Raw genomic sequence first — 16,020 nt, 5'->3', positions numbered from 1 at the left:
AGTCTTGAAGGGGAGGGAATAGCCCTTTCAAACCCACCTGTCTGACGTGATGGATTGCTAGCAGAGCAGGTGACGGCGAATCCTGCCGCCAACTGGCCCATGTTGGGGGAGAGTCAGACTAGGAAGGTTTAAAGACTGCTGGGAGTGAAACACGAGGGGGAGGGGGGAAACTGTCCAAACCATTGGCCACCTGATCCACGAGGCCGGTGGATCCACACCCTTGGCCACGCAGAGGCTGGCTGGGAATGGACGAGGTTGAAGGTGTGCCTTCTGTAGCCATGAAAGGGGCGAAAGGCAGACTGGGGAGCATGAGGCTGCCGCGAGGCCCAATGACCTAGCCGTAGCCCAGGAATCCTTGAAGCGCTCGAGCACCAAGTCTGCCTTGTCTCCAAAGAGACAGGTGCTATCAAAGGACGTGTCCAATAAGGAAGCTTGGACATCGCGTCTGAAAAGCCAGACATCCTCAGCCAAGCGTGGTGCCTCAGGGCCACTGTTGTTGAAACTGCTCTGCCTAGCAAATTGTTTGTGTCCAGTCCGTGACAGATTGTGAACTTCCCTGTGACTCTCCCATTGGAAACAACCTGAGAGAGTATAGTTCGGGCCTGTGACAGCACTTGCACAACCGTACCCCAGTGTGTGAGAATAACGGCCCAAAACGTAAGTGCTGTTCACGAACCGCAATGCCAAGGTAGTCCTACTTCTTGGATTTCCTATTGGGGGAGTGGAAGGGAACACGCCTTGGGAGGTAGAGGCTTGGACCACCAAGCTCTCAGGGGTGGGGTGTTGTGTCAAGAATCTTTGGTCCCCAGGTGCGTGGAGATGTGAGAGGGCAATGGTCCTGTTCACAGGAGGTCCTGTACAGAGTTTGGACCAGGTACCCAGTAGGACGTCAGTGAGGGCTTCATTGAATCGGAGCAGGGGTTCTGAGGTGGAAGATCCCAGTTGCACCACCACCAAGAGACAAGAGATTAGTTTTGACAGCCACCAATGGCAACTGAAGTTCCAGGATTTAAGCCGCCTTCTCACCACAACACCACAAGATGCTCCCTCCTCTGTAGCCAAGGGAGGGGGAGAAAGTATGCCCGTATTCATCCCCAAAGCCTAACCCATAGTAAAAGAGCTCAGGATCCGATCTAGGAGGCAAGACTCCAGCCGGTGTTGGTGTCAGCATTGTATGACGTCCATCCGGCTCTGTGTCGGAGTCGAGGATTACAATGGGGATGGCACCACCTGTGGACAAGGATGATACCAGGAGTGTCGGCACTGGTGTTGCGAAAGGTCGGGTGGTACGACCAAAGCCACTGACTTCACTGGACCCGAAGGCAATCCAGCGGTGTCAGGCTGTCCAAAAATGAGGTGCGTGGCCTCATAAAACTCACAGACTTTGGCATGGGTTGCTCCAACTCCCAGAAACTCAGGGAGGCATGGAGTCAGCCCAGGTATAGGTTCCGCAGAACGTGGCCTACAGTGTCCACACCTCCTCATCTCGTTGGTCGACAGACAAAGAGGTCATAGAAAGCTTTGACTTCTTGGATTCTTCCTTGTGCCGCAATTTACCCAATCGACCCGAGGACTTGGAGTGGGACGACAATGATGGGGAACTCTGCGACTGCTCCTGGGACCTTCCTCTCAACCGAGATCTTGACTTGTGCGGAGTCAAGGGTCGGGCCGTCATCAGCTTCAGGAATTGCTACCTCAAAGCCTTCTGATGCATGGCCCAACATTTGGAGCATAACCTTGCGGTCGTGGTCAGGCTCCAGGCACCAAAGACACAATGGGTGCAGATCTATCACAGTCATCGCCCAATGATAAGATCTACAGGGCTTGAAGCCGGTTCCTCCTGGTGGGCATCCCTGATGCACCAGGACTAGAAATTCAAAAAAACAAAAAGTGAGAAAAAAAAGCCAGTCAAAATCTGACTGAGGGCTAACTCTCTTCTGATCAGCACTTGCCGGCGTGGAAAGAAAAGGGCTGACAGCGCGCAGGGGTGGCACCTAAATAGATTGGAGACGTTATATACGGTGCAGAGGACACCAACGATGGACATGGAGCTGACTGAAGCCACCAATGGCGCGAAGGGATACTGCTCAAGAAAAATCTTGGAGTGGGGGAGCCACTTCCCTGCTTCCTGCAGGCACAAAGTGCAACGTCCGGTTCACCATTCTGCTAGCCACCGTTCCACTGTTGCAGCAGCCGCCCAGGAGGCAGTCACTGTGTTGCAATAGGTCAGGCCTGTCTCCCCTCCAAGAGAAGACATCTGGATCAACAGGAGCCGAGCCCCACCATTACTTGGGGTACCGAACCCCTAGCATCTACCAAGGAATGTTGAAGTCCAATCCGGATTCCAACATCGCATCTGAAGGCCAGCTGTCGATGGATGTCAGCATCGTAGAGGACATCTTCCAGAGTCGTCCAGCTGCACTGTTTTGTTCCTCTTCTTGGAGGTCCCCCAAAGAACAGTGGCCGCCTTGAAGCGGAAACACCGATGACAAAGACCTGCTGCACCCGAGCTCCCTCGCCTAGGTCCACAACATCCAATGATGTCCTCATGCTACCACGACCCTCACCAACTGAGCCCCTCATTGGGAGCTCCTGGACTTGCCCTCAAGTCTCCCCTTGCACTCTCTTTTTAGGTGGCTCCCCTAGTCACCAACTGTGCGGTGCGCAAGACAGCCAACTAGCACCAAGGCACCCAGACAACACAGGACAGGTAAAACTGTATTGCTGGTCTTGCTTGTAACCCTTAGCACGCTACAATCTTCCGGCGACTCCCGAGAACTGTTTGCAAGGACTCCTTTGCAGCAAAAGTACTTTGGAACCTCTACCACGTAAAAAGTGCAATTGAGTAAAAGTCTTTCTTACTTGCTAAACCAAAAAAACTGCAACAATATTTATCTTCTTGAAAGTATTCTGGTGTTGAAACATGAACAAAGTAACTATTTTTCTAAACATTATTCTCAAGCTCCTTAAGTATGTTTCATTTATTGTGTGTTCAACAAATGCTTAGTACTACTGTAGGAAGTTGGCTCTGTATGCACTATTTCAAAGTAAGGAATAGTATGCAGAGTCCAAGGGTTCCCCTTAGAGGTAAGATAGTGGCAAAAAGAGATAATACTAATGCTCTATTTTGTGGTAGTGTGGTCGAGCAGTAGGCTTATCAAAGGAGTAGTGTTAAGCATTTGTTGTACACACACAAGCAATAAATGAGGAACACACACTCAGAGACAATTCCAGGCCAATAGGTTTTTGTATAGAAAAATATATTTTCTTAGTTTATTTTAAGAACCACAGGTTCAAGATTTACATGTAATACTTCAAATGAAAGGTATTGCAGGTAGGTACTTTAGGAACTGTGAATTAGCAAAATAGCATACACAGTTTTCACATAAATCACATATAGCTATTTTAAAACTAGACAGTGCAATTTTCAACAGTCCCTGGGAGGAGTAAGAGTTTGTTAGTTTTTGCAGGTAAGTAAACCACCTACGGAGTTCAAGTTTGGGTCCAAGGTAGCCCACCGTTGGGGGTTCAGTGCAACCCCAAAGTTACCACACCAGCAGATCAGGGCCGGTAAGGTGCAGAGGTCAAAGTGGTGCCCAAAACGCATAGGCTTCAATGGAGAAGGGGGTGCCCCGGTTCCAGTCTGCCAGCAGATAAGTACCCGCGTCTTCAGAGGGCAGACAAGGGGGGGTTTTGTAGGACACCGGGCGGGGGGGGCGGGGGGGGGAACACAAGTCCACACAGAAAGTACACCCTCAGCAGCACGGGGGCGGCTGGGTGCAGTGTGCAAACACGCGTCGGGTTTTCAATAGGTTTCAATGGGAGACCAAGGGGTGTCTTCAGCGATGCAGGCAGGCAAGGGGGGGGCTCCTCGGGGTAGCAACCACCTGGGCAAGGGAGAGGGCCACCTGGGGGTCGCTCCTGCACTGGAGGTCAGATCCTTCAGGCCCTGGGGGCTGCGGGTGCAGAGTCTTTACCAGGCGTCGGATCTTAGAAGCAAGCAGTCGCGGTCAGGGGGAGCCTCGGGATTCCCTCTGCAGGCTTCGCTGTGGGGGCTCAGGGGGGGCAACTCTGGCTATTCACGGTCTCGCAGTCGCCGGGGAGTCCTCTCTGAAGTGATTGCTCTCCACAAGTCGAGCCGGGGGCGTCGGGTGCAGAGTGTCAAGTCTCACGCTTCCGGCGGGAAACGCAAGTTGTTTCAAAGTTGCTTCTTTGTAGCAAAGTCGCAGTCTTGGGTGAACAGAGCCGCTGTCCTCTGGAGTTCTTGGTCCTTCTAGATGCAGGGCAGTCCTCTGAGGCTTCAGAGGTCGCAGGTCCCTGGGGAGAACGTCGCTGGAGCAGTGTCTTTAGAAGTGGGAGACAGGCCGGTAAAGCTGGGGGCAAAGCAGTTGGTGTCTCCGTCTTCTCTGCAGGGTTTTTCAGCTTAGCAGTCCTCTTCTTCTTAGGTTGCAGGAAACTATCTTGCTGGGTTCTGGAAGACCCTAAATACTCGATTTAGGGGTGTGTTTAGGTCTGGAGGGTTAGTAGCCGATGGCTACTAACCCTGAGGGTGGCTACACCCTCTTTGTGCCTCCTCCCTGAGGGGAGGGGGGCACATCCCTATCCCTATTGGGGAAATCCTCCATCTGCAAAATGGAGGATTTCTAAAAGTCAGAGTCACCTCAGCTCAGGACACCTTAGGGGCTGTCCTGACTGGCCAGTGACTCCTCCTTGTTTTTCTCATTATCTCTCCTGGACTTGCTGCCAAAAGTGGGGGCTGTGTCCAGGGGGCGGGCATCTCCACTAGCTGGAGTGCCCTGGGGCATTGTAACACGAAGCCTGAGCCTTTGAGGCTCACTGCTAGGTGTTACAGTTCCTGCAAGGGGGAGGTGTGAAGCACCTCCACCCAGAGCAGGCTTTTGTTTCTGTCCTCAAGAGAGCACAAAGGCCCTCACCACATGGGGTCAGAAACTCGTCTCTCAGCAGCAGGCTGGCACAGACCAGTCAGTCCTGCACTGAACAATTGGGTAAAATACAGGGGGTATCTCTAAGATGCCCTCTGTGTGCATGTTTTAATAAATCCAACACTGGCATCAGTGTGGGTTTATTAATCTGAGAAGTTTGGTACCAAACTTCCCAGTTTTCAGTGTAGCCATTATGGTGCTGTGGAGTTTGTGTATGACAGACTCCCAGACCATATACTCTTATGGCTACCCTGCACTTACAATGTCTAAGGTTTTGCTTAGACACTGTAGGGGCATAGTGCTCATGCACCTATGCCCTCACCTGTGGTATAGTGCACCCTGCCTTAGGGCTGTAAGGCCTGCTAGAGGGGTGACTTACCTATGCCACAGGCAGTGTGAGGTTGGCATGGCACCCTGAGGGGAGTGCCATGTCGACTTAGTCATTTTCTCCCCACCAGCACACACAAGCTGGCAAGCAGTGTGTCTCTGCTGAGTGAGGGGTCCCCTAGGGTGGCATAAGACATGCTGCAGCCCTTAGAGACCTTCCCTGGCATCAGGGCCCTTGGTACCAGGGGTACCAGTTACAAGGGACTTACCTGGGTGCCAGGGTTGTGCCAATTGTGGAGACAATGGTACATTTTAGGTGAAAGAACACTGGTGCTGGGGCCTGGTTAGCAGAGTCCCAGCACACTTCTCGGTCAAGTCAGCATCAGTATCAGGCAAAAAGTGGGGGGGTAACTGCAACAGGGAGCCATTTCTTTACAACTACCCTCTGATAAGCCTAACCTCTCGCCCACACCACCACAAAAAAGAGCTTTTGGGATTATTATTACTTTTACCACTGTAAACCAATAAGGGTTTCCTGTACTGACTGCATAGTGCACCCCTACATTTGGTACACAGCATAGATAGCCAGCTTCCTACAACCTACAACAGTCAACTTGCCTAAACTGACACTGTGCCACCTAGAGCTTCATATTCGGTGTCAGAATATGATATGAAAGTGCTGACAGATATCCAATTAAATCATTGCATTGGACCGGCACACATTATGAGTCTCCAATATAGTTCTTTTGCTTTTTATCCTACTTTTTCTCTTGTTGTAGTGTGTGTTATAGTGTACGACAGTTAACACCAGCAAAAGTAAAATTGTACTGTATTGCTAATATTGTACACATAATGCTGCCGTGTTTTGTTCACAAATCAAAAATATAATAAAATAAAAAGGTGTCACTCTTGTTAAAGAGCAAGCATTATTAATAAAATATGAGTAAACAAATTGTATAAATGACGTGTATTAAAGGGCCTAATTAGACAAAAGTGTGCTATAAATGTAAAACGTGGATGCATGTTTGAAATGTGACTGACATGGTGGTGTCCACCACCTCGAGTTCTATGTAAAGAAATAAATAACTTTGAAAACATATTTTGATGAATCATAACCATTTATACTGACAAAAGATAATATTGATAAATAAAACTAATGATTTGAAATTATTATTGACTGATTAATGTAATAAATATGATCTGAAATACATGATAATAATTAAGTCATGAAATACTAACTATAAGACTTATATGGTTTGAATATTAAAATTGATGTTATTCTTCATTTATTAGCATTAGTCAAAAAGGCCTAAGCTTTAGTATTTTTCCACAGTACAGTCCTGAGCTGACTTCTTTGAAATTCATTTGCAAACTTTTTTTTATTAGACAACCCAATGAAAGCTCACAGTGGAAACCTACTGCTTGTTTTCACTCTGTTCATTCTGTACTTCCTTGTGATAACTGTTGAAAGTTGTAACAATGGGTCTTAGTTTCTGGAATTAAATTAAAATGTCATGTTCTGTGCTGATGTTGATATTCTGCGGAAACCGCCGTAAGGAGAAGAGCATAATCATGGGCCTATCTTGAGGAAATCTGAAAAAAGTTGAAAATTGGAGAAAGAATGTAATTCAATTGGTTGCCCACTGTCACACCTCATAGTTTTGTCTAATAAGAGTCTAACCAGTAATTTTGGGGACTTTAATTAAGCAAAGTTCCAGATGATGTAGTTCAGTTTTGTTCAGTTCTACAGATGACTTACATGTTTATGATTCTAACAGTTCAGAAACCTTAGGCCCAACTCTACAGCACTGATGCCTTTTTCATGTTCCTGATGCCGAATCGCTGAAGACCTGCTGTTCCTGTGCTCTGCTGATGAAGACTCTACTAACTGCTGTCTCTTTTAGGCGCATAATAACCAATGTGAATTTGTTTTCTTTGCAGGTTTTCCTTAAATATCTAATTCCATTTTTGCTAGAGCCATAGTTCAGATGTTTTTCAAATTAATTTTTGGCTTATTTTTAATTTTTGCATGTGACAAAGACCAGCCACACACGTTTTTCGAATTAGCAGTAGAAGTCAGGATGCCCGACACAAAAATTGAATTGAATGTTTATTAATTGATCATGACTGATTCAACTACACAATTAAAGAAATCTGTTGCTATTTCCCAAATAATTCTGTTGTTATTCTGTATAATTCTTCTGGAGTGTTTAATGGTGATTGCTCTTGTCAGGCTAAGATTCATTAGACATTTTGGACAGCTTTTGTTGTTTCTGTATTGCTGGTTTTGCTTATTATTCACGTGACTTTAGCACTGTTAATATAAGGGCAATAAATGTTTAAGCTTCAATAAACTGGTGTACTTATTCATGGCCACATAGGTCATAGTGTGTGTAAATTACTGACTCCTAATTTCATAATGTTGTTGTTTATTGCTATTGGTTCTTATTGTTTGATTTAATTATCTTATTACTCCTATCTGAGTTAAAAGATTCAAGTAGATGGAACTGCTCTATTACGCGTCACCTATGCCTAATTTAGGAGGTCACACACCCACACTCTAAAAGCAGTAAATTTGGGGGTTAAAAGTCCAACACATAAACCATGCAACAGAGTACTCCTAAGGATACCGAATTCCACTTTGCCTAGTTTTAAGCAGAACAAAAATAGTGCAACTACTCAGCACATGTCTGAATCTAATGTGTTACCCATGAAGAGCCAATGGAGCATGCATGCTCCAGCTTTTGTGTCCCTAACGTTCCACTTCCTCCTATCGCCTTTATCTCACATATTGTTTCCTCTATAAATTCTTTCTGCTATACATCTGAACATCCTGTCTATTCTTGAGGCACATTAACTGTATGACCATACAAACTAACAGACCCTGAAATAAAGATTTTGCAGTAGGTCAGACTTTATATTAGTGAGGGCAACTGCATTGCTAATTTAAGTGAATTCAAACATTCCCAAGACATTAATAGAGGCTGTCTTCATATGCTTGCACAGCAGTTCCTATTTTAACACAATTTGGGGCCCACCAAACAGCCTCTCTCTTTCTCTGGAAGGGGGATTACCCGTGTTAGAAGCACCTGGAACCATCCATCCTGCAGACTTAGACACTTCTCATCAATCATCCAAGTCTGACATTGGCAATGGACGTAATAATAAACCATGTCAATGTGCTGTAGCCCTCATCCTCTTCTCAGAGTTGCAACACACTAAATATTAGCTATAAATGTAGCTGCATCAGAAGGGATCAAATGCATTGCATATTTCAAAATATTTCAAGTTCCCCATCACAACTTTGTGCCATCTTTTTATGGTGACATGATGCAGACTTTGCAAACAAATGTGAAAGAAAAATCCAAAAAACTGAGCCTCACCAGTTCCTACAAACCACCAGAAGCCGATAGAGTGAGAAAGAGAGACAAGATAGGACTATTAAGAATTATACAACTATCAGAACCAATATGGTAGTAATACAAACATGTTCAGTTTCATTCATGTATTCAGTAGAGGACACATTTATTTAATTGTGTTTATCATGTATAGCTTCAACTATGTCAACTTACAGCCACAGCGAAGCACTGTGGCCCACAACCAGTGAGAAAACAGTTGCAGCCCAGCAGCTAAGATGAATGGATCCAGAGGCCCAGGGAAGTAGAGACAAGTGGAGAGGTATGAGTAGTCAGTAAGAGTTCCAGTACATTTGGCTAAACAATAACTGCATGCTTGTGCAAGCATAGGTTTAATTCATGAAGAAGAAGTGATTGTGCTGTAGAATGTGCTGTGAATGCCTAACTGGTGTAAATAATACATATTGTCTTAGGGCTGGACATTCAACTTTTACTAATAGTTATTACTTTTAACAAAAATGCAGCGTGATAAAATTAATATTCTTTCAACAACACGGTTATGACAACTTCTAAAACTGAGAAAATGGATATTCGGTTCAGGTTATATACTGAAGAAAGAATTATGGTAAAGCTGATACCATCAGTAACAGAAAAAGTAAATTTCACACTGAATGAAAATGAGACATCATTTATTTAAATATGAGGCGATTTTTCATTGATATCTGTATACCCAAATATGAATATTTTAAATTCTCATAATATAGCAATATGTGTATGGTAAGTGCTCTTAATAGCATTAGCCTATTGTTATGTGAGCAAAAAACAACAAGTATTTGCAATGCTAGGGGTCTCGCATTTCGTCGAGTTAGAGCTATTAGCGTTGTAAACTCCTAGCCAGACTTTTCTTGCCACATTAAAAGGAAGAAAAAAAAAGCACGTGCGATCGCGCTGCGAAATAAAGAGAAAAAGTAGTCCAGAAACCATACAGAGAAATAAGTTTCCAGTAGTTGGTGGGTGCGCTCAAGGAGGGCTGAACACCGGAACAGGCATGACGTATGCATGCCTTACACTTTTGAAAGCAAGTGGATTTTAAAAGGCAAGCCCACGAACCAATGTAAGAGACTGAGGTGACATGGGCGTGGTTAGAAGCCCAAAGAGAGATTACATTAGGGGGACAGACAGCTTTGTGCTCGCCCCTAAAAAGCGGGTTGGGTGATTAATGTTGTCACCTAAATGCAGAGGTAAGGTTCTACAACCTGAAGGGCATGCCTCCATGTTTATTACATTTAAATAAGTGTAGCAGACTCAAAGTATGGCTTGAACAGAGTTGCAGAGAAAGGGTGTAAGGAGTTCAACCACCTTCTCTAGATATCCCAGGCCCTTGCCCCAGAAGACCCTGATCATGTTTTCTACATGGTATTAAGGCGAGTTTGATGCTTCTTGTCACAGTTGTAGCACTTTTATTACATTTTGTAGTTAGTGAAGTCACATAATTACTAATGATCTGGTCAGACCCATTTTGTGTTGTGTAGCAAATATGGAATCTATTCAGGCAATGCAAATTGCCCCCATGTATTAGCATGGGGGAAGCAGGAGATACTGGGATTAGGGTGTAACTAGAGTAGTGCTGCTGAATCACAAGGCTGAAGTTTGGAAAGAGTAGCAGTAATACTGATAGGTAGAGCTCAACAGGTCACCCTCAACATTTAGAAAGGCATTTACAAATATTAGATGAATGTGTTTGAGGTGAAACAACTTAATTTGTTGCAAGATAATTATGGACAGCATCCATTCTGACATGCTGAGATTTCAAAATAATAGCACTTTTTACAATAATGGTGGGATGAATACAAGCAGACTAGTACCAAGGCGGCACAAAAGGCTAAGGTGTGGAGGAGGTCCTCTGTAATGTCCGCAAGTGTCACATCAGTAGTCAATTCTGATGCACCGCTTCTGGTGAAGGGCTAGGTTTTGATTTTGCACATTTGCCTGGAATTGCTTTGTTACATAAGACATGATTATAATATTTAAGCTTACGATGGGTTTTCACCTGCCAAGCAAATCTGAATGGTTAACTGGGTACCTGTAATATCAGCATACTACAGGTTTCAGTAGTGCAGTAATAACTGGGACAATGGCAAGTTACGTCGGGGGCAAACAACTTAGACGCACATCATTGTATGGGATTAACGGCCACTTTTCTTGGAATCTCTATAATCCACTATGTAAACCTCCTTCTGAGGTGAAAGATATTCCAAAAGCTCCTTAGCTGCTCTGACCATTTATCCTGCTTGTGGCTAGAGGTATTACTTTCTCTTTACATCAGTGCAATCAAAGTAAAAAAGATAAACTCCCTACCCCCTCCACAAGCCCCTGCTAACAATGCATCTGGAATGTTCTGCTCACTCAACTCATCAGCTTTTGTTGTTTGTTCCTCCATCAATAAACCACAGCCCTATAATCAACTACTTTCCACTCACAGCTTGTTCAATGAATGTCTTCTTCTGTTGTTCTAAACACACCATCTGTTCCTCTGAGACATGGACTGCTGTGGCATCCAAAGCATCAGGTTCCTAAAATAGTAAAGCTTGCAAAATGAATCATGATCCAGATTTTGCTATTAGGAAAGTTAGTTTTCATTCAAGAAAATGCAGTCATTTGAACATGATTCTATGTTACATTATTTTTACAAAAGATTGCCACAAAGAATTTGTAACATGACGTGAATCAATTTTATTGCATTTGGCATGTTTAATTTAAAGGAGAGAAAGTGGTAGTATATGTGCAAACCGCGTTTCTGCTGATGCTACCAGAAGCCATCTACACAGGCTCTAAGTGACTTTTGAGTCAATGGGCACAAACACCCTACTTTGTGCACCAATCCCAGAAGGACGCAGTGCAAGCTGCTCATTGATGAAGTGCACAGGGAGATGGCCCTGGCACCTCGACACTTATGGAAGCCACGGCTGGTTAAGACAGAAGCATGACTGCAGGCCCTTTTGATACTTGTATGAGGTCAACAGTTTATCGCCCAGGAAGCTGAACTTTCAAGGCCAAAGCCAGACTCTAATGGGCACTGTTAGTGCAGGCTGTATCTGGGATCACCTTCTGAAATCCACCAGAGATGCAGTGCTTAGCACAGAAATAAAATGTGCAGGGGAGCATGGCTCCTGTAGGAGGGGTGGGCACAGCCCCGTTTCATGTTATGGCACTAGCCTTAAGAGATGACTGTGTGGCTTATTTGGTGTGTTGTGTATGCATTAGTAATAAACAGTGCTTCATAACGCAAAGTAATTATTGAACTGGACAATCAACTCCTTGAGGTCACTGTGGGTATTTTGAGTTATGAGCTGATGACATACCACTACTATAATTCAGAAAATAGCGAAGGTCACCATTTTCTAAGAGCACTACCCTTGACCCAACAGTCTACCCTGGACCTCCCACCAACGTCTGTCTCTTCCCGGGGGTCATACTTACTATTCAACACTCTGCTGCTCTCCAGCTAGGTTTGCACTCAACAAATAGCAATCACACATACAGTGCAAGGACTACATTGCCTGCATTGCTCCTACCACTTTAGATTGTCACAATCCTCTTGCTTCTATAACTATTACACATGTAGCTACATTCTGTTTGGTACAAGATTAATGCATGCCAGGGGGAGGGGGCAGTAAATGGGCCTTGGGTAGCCCTCTGAGGGAAGTGGTGTGACTAAATCTTATCCTAATACTGTCTAAATTGCTGCTGCAATGGTTTTGGTGGTTGTTTATATGCAATAAAAAGAATTGCAAAAAAAAAGATTATGGAATGCCATAATTCCCAAGACAGATATTACTTCCTGCACTTTTAGAGGCAATGATGTCTGATAAAGGGCAATTTTCTTCAGAAAGGGCTTTATTTTCTTTCCTGGAGTACAAGGGATTGTGGATTATGCGCCATTGATGGTGTCAGAAAAAGTCTTCTCCTGGCTCCGAATCAGTTACTTTATTTTCTTCTTAGTGATTTCGACATCCGAACAATGTAAAAGTTGTACTGATGTGATTGTGTCCAACATTTTGTGACTACTGTTGGTGCTAGTTTAACATCCAAATACAAAAACAAGAAGGTGATGGATGGAATGCTTGATCTGATATCAGCCACCGGCAATCGCTCGCTGCTGCACCCCAATACATTGTTTATTTATGCCATCCCAGTATGGACCCAGCGATGTGCAAATTAGTCTTGACCCTGCTCCCCATGGAAATAGTCCAGCCCGAACTGCTAGGCCAGCTACTCCCTGGGCAGAGAACAAGCATCCTGGGACCCGTTTCGGGGTATCACCTCTCATCAGCCAGGCTAGCTCGAATCCAGTAGAACACTGAGCCCAGGACCCACGCCTGGGCATACCCAGCGGCAAAAACAAAAACAAGACAGTGATGGATGGAATGCTTGAATTAATCTCAGCCACTGGCAATCACCCGGGCCACATCCCAATCCATCATTAAAGCTGTTCGAGCTGGTCTGTTCCCAGGGAGAGCAGTGTCAAGACTGATTTGCATGTGGCTGGGTCCAAACTGGAATGGCGTGGCGGGCAAAAAACAATGGTGTTAACCCAGATCTGTGACTGGGGGTGGATGCTTGATTTGTTCAGTATTCCATCCAGCATCTGTTTTTTTTGCATCTGTTATCTTAAATTGAAAGGGTATGCCCAGGGGTGGGTCCCGTGCTTGCTATGCTACCCGATTCAAGCTGGAGTGGCAATACCCCGAAACCTATCCCAGAATGCTTATTTCCAGTACAGGGAGGACCTGGCCTGGCACTTTGGGCTAGATTGTTCCCAAGGGGATCAGAGTCAAGACTGATTTGTATATGGCTGGGTCCACACGGGAATGGTATGGCGGGCCATAAAACAATGGATTTAACCCAGATCTGTGACTAGGGTGAATGTATGATTTGTTCAGCATTCCATCCACATCTGTTCTTTTTGCAGTTTAACATCCAAAGGCAAAAAAACTATTGATAACGTTTTGCACCTATTGTGAAACAGAGATGTTATATATGTCCACAAGAATTCCAATGTGAAGTGAATGGTAGTCATTAAATTATCTGCATCAGAGGATGATCTTTTTAAAAACAAACATTGTAAACCTCTGAGTTCAAATCCATCCATTGAGGGGTTGTAGATATAAGTGCCATCATCCTATAGCCTATCAAAGTGTGTGGGTCACTAGTCTACCTCTGACAGTGATACCTTCTGAATAGCTCCATTATGCAAGTGTCTGAATCCCCCCTAGTATTAATGACACACATTCATGTTATATTGTTTTTTCATTTTAGCAGCAACATTTGTGTTGGATTGATTGCATAAATCAAAATTACTGTTTCCAGCACACAATTATCTAATCCAACTAGTACCCATTTGCCTCGGAGTACCTCAGTTGTTCCACACTTTGGTGCAGAACTTGTGACTGAGTCTTTATTTTCAAGGTGTGGATTCCTATCGATTTCCAGATTCACCTCTTCACTTAAGTGTAGTATATTCGATTGTCTGACACTCTTACAGTGGCCTCTCTGCCCCTTTACAATGCTCTTCTAGAAAATGTGCTAAACGTGCCACCATTTCAAACTGCAGTGTTTCATAGCATTGGTAAAGGAAATGGTACACATCATGTGATACTGGAAGACAGTTATTTCCAGTGGCGCTACTGCAATAAGCTTGTGGGACAAACAATAATTTTCTTACAGTATTAACAATTAAATATTCTGTCTCTGACAAGCAGTATGCCTCGGGTGCAGGTTTGTACTTCTCATGAAATGTTACTAGGTGAATTTCCTTGTTTCCAGTAAAAAAAAATTCTAAAGAGACTGGCTCATGGAATCCCTACAGAGCCCTTTGCACATATGTACTTAGCCATTTCCACATATAGAGACACTTCCAATTTTACAGACATTAATCTGTCTGTAAAAAACTTCAAGCACAGGGGGTGACCTAAGTGGGACAAGTTATGGGGACCTTTAGGGCATGTAAAAAACACAAATGCCCCAGCAGAGTGTGCACATACTCCTGGCACTTTAAAAAGAGAATCAATTTTCTCTTCTATTGCATGTGGAATAATTTAGTCACTCTTTGTATTGAAACACTATGCATGATCTGGTAGTTTGATAGGCAAGACAACGCAAGGGACTGGTCCCCCTCAGAGATTCATTCATACCAGTATTATTCTCAACCATTCTGTGTTGTAAAACTCTCCTTCACACATCTCTATCTTTAGCAGATTTGGAGGTAAACTGTCTCTGTAAACCTTGGCATTACTTTCTCTTCTGTAGCAGATTGTTTTCAAAGGTCTATTGACCGATATAGTACTATTGAACTTAAACTGTAATCAGAGCTGAAAATTACCCCCTACTTTTAAAAGATTCCTTATTCGGCAAGCAAGAGTTAACAGGCACAACAGCAGCAAGGCAGACAGCCAGAGATCTAACAGGAAGGTAGGAGAAGGGAAACAGTGAGATGAGGTTAGTGGAAGGAGCGGGCATAATGGAACACCTGGAGAAGAAGTATGGTAATGAGCAGAGAGAAACAGTTATGACCACTGGATGGTGGGAGTAAAAGGGCAGTAAGCTGGGACATGGATGGAGTAAAGAAATGAAGGGCAAATGGAGAAAGAGGTAAGCAGAGACTGATATTGAGCGGGACAAAGGCAACAAGTGACAAACAAGTGGAAGCAATACAGTCATATAGTAAAGCCAGCTTAGGCAGGAGGAGAAGCAAAGAATGGATGAAAGGAGGCAGGATACAGGAGGGCGAGGATAAAAAATTGGGGCGCTGTAACAGAGGGAGAATATTCAAGAAAGAGGGGCGCTCACATGGTTATAGGCCCTGCTTATGGGGCACAGGCTGCAGAGAGTGGCAAGGAGTTGGTGGGGGTTCTTCTGTCTTTGCCTTGCTAAACAGCAAAAAGATTAGATTTTAAGTCCAAAACAAACCAGATCCAAAGCAGGGCCAACAGAGGGCTTTTAATTTTTCAGCCAGAACACCAGCAAAATAAAGCTCTAAAATTTTAGAATTTTCCTCCATACTATTGAGTCTCATCTTTTTCTGGATAATTGATGCCAAGGTTTTAACACAAAAAGAGAATCCTTCTGCTGAATGATTGTTTCTGTGTAATGTATACCTTCAGCACCTTCCTCTATATTTTCTGTCCTTGAAAATGATCAGAATCAGGTATGCTCAGTGCCAATGCCACTATAATACCGAGTATTCTTATGGACTTTCTGGCATCTACTTCTCAGAGCAGTATCTCAAGCCTTTTGATGTTAAGACACTTTTCCATACTAGAGTCTCAGGGCTAATTCTTTTAGAAATTGAAGGCCACAATAAGCTACATAGTTACATGATTGTTAGGATGGAA

General features: G+C 44.2%; 1 protein-coding gene across 2 annotated transcripts in view; it reads right to left on the bottom strand.

Moving 5' to 3' along the window:
• LOC138288176 (zinc finger protein 546-like) overlaps positions 1–16,020 on the bottom strand; it is a 689,754-nt gene that overhangs the window by 343,363 nt on the left and 330,371 nt on the right. For both annotated transcript variants that reach the window (XM_069229499.1, XM_069229500.1), the window contains exon 16: positions 11,107–11,199. In XM_069229499.1, coding sequence (XP_069085600.1) covers positions 11,107–11,199 — 93 coding nt within the window. The remainder of the gene's footprint in view (positions 1–11,106; positions 11,200–16,020) is intronic.

Source organism: Pleurodeles waltl, chromosome 4_1 (genome assembly GCF_031143425.1).
Source record: "Pleurodeles waltl isolate 20211129_DDA chromosome 4_1, aPleWal1.hap1.20221129, whole genome shotgun sequence".
NCBI lineage: Eukaryota > Metazoa > Chordata > Amphibia > Caudata > Salamandridae > Pleurodeles > Pleurodeles waltl.
This window is presented reverse-complemented; position numbering and strand designations above follow the sequence as displayed.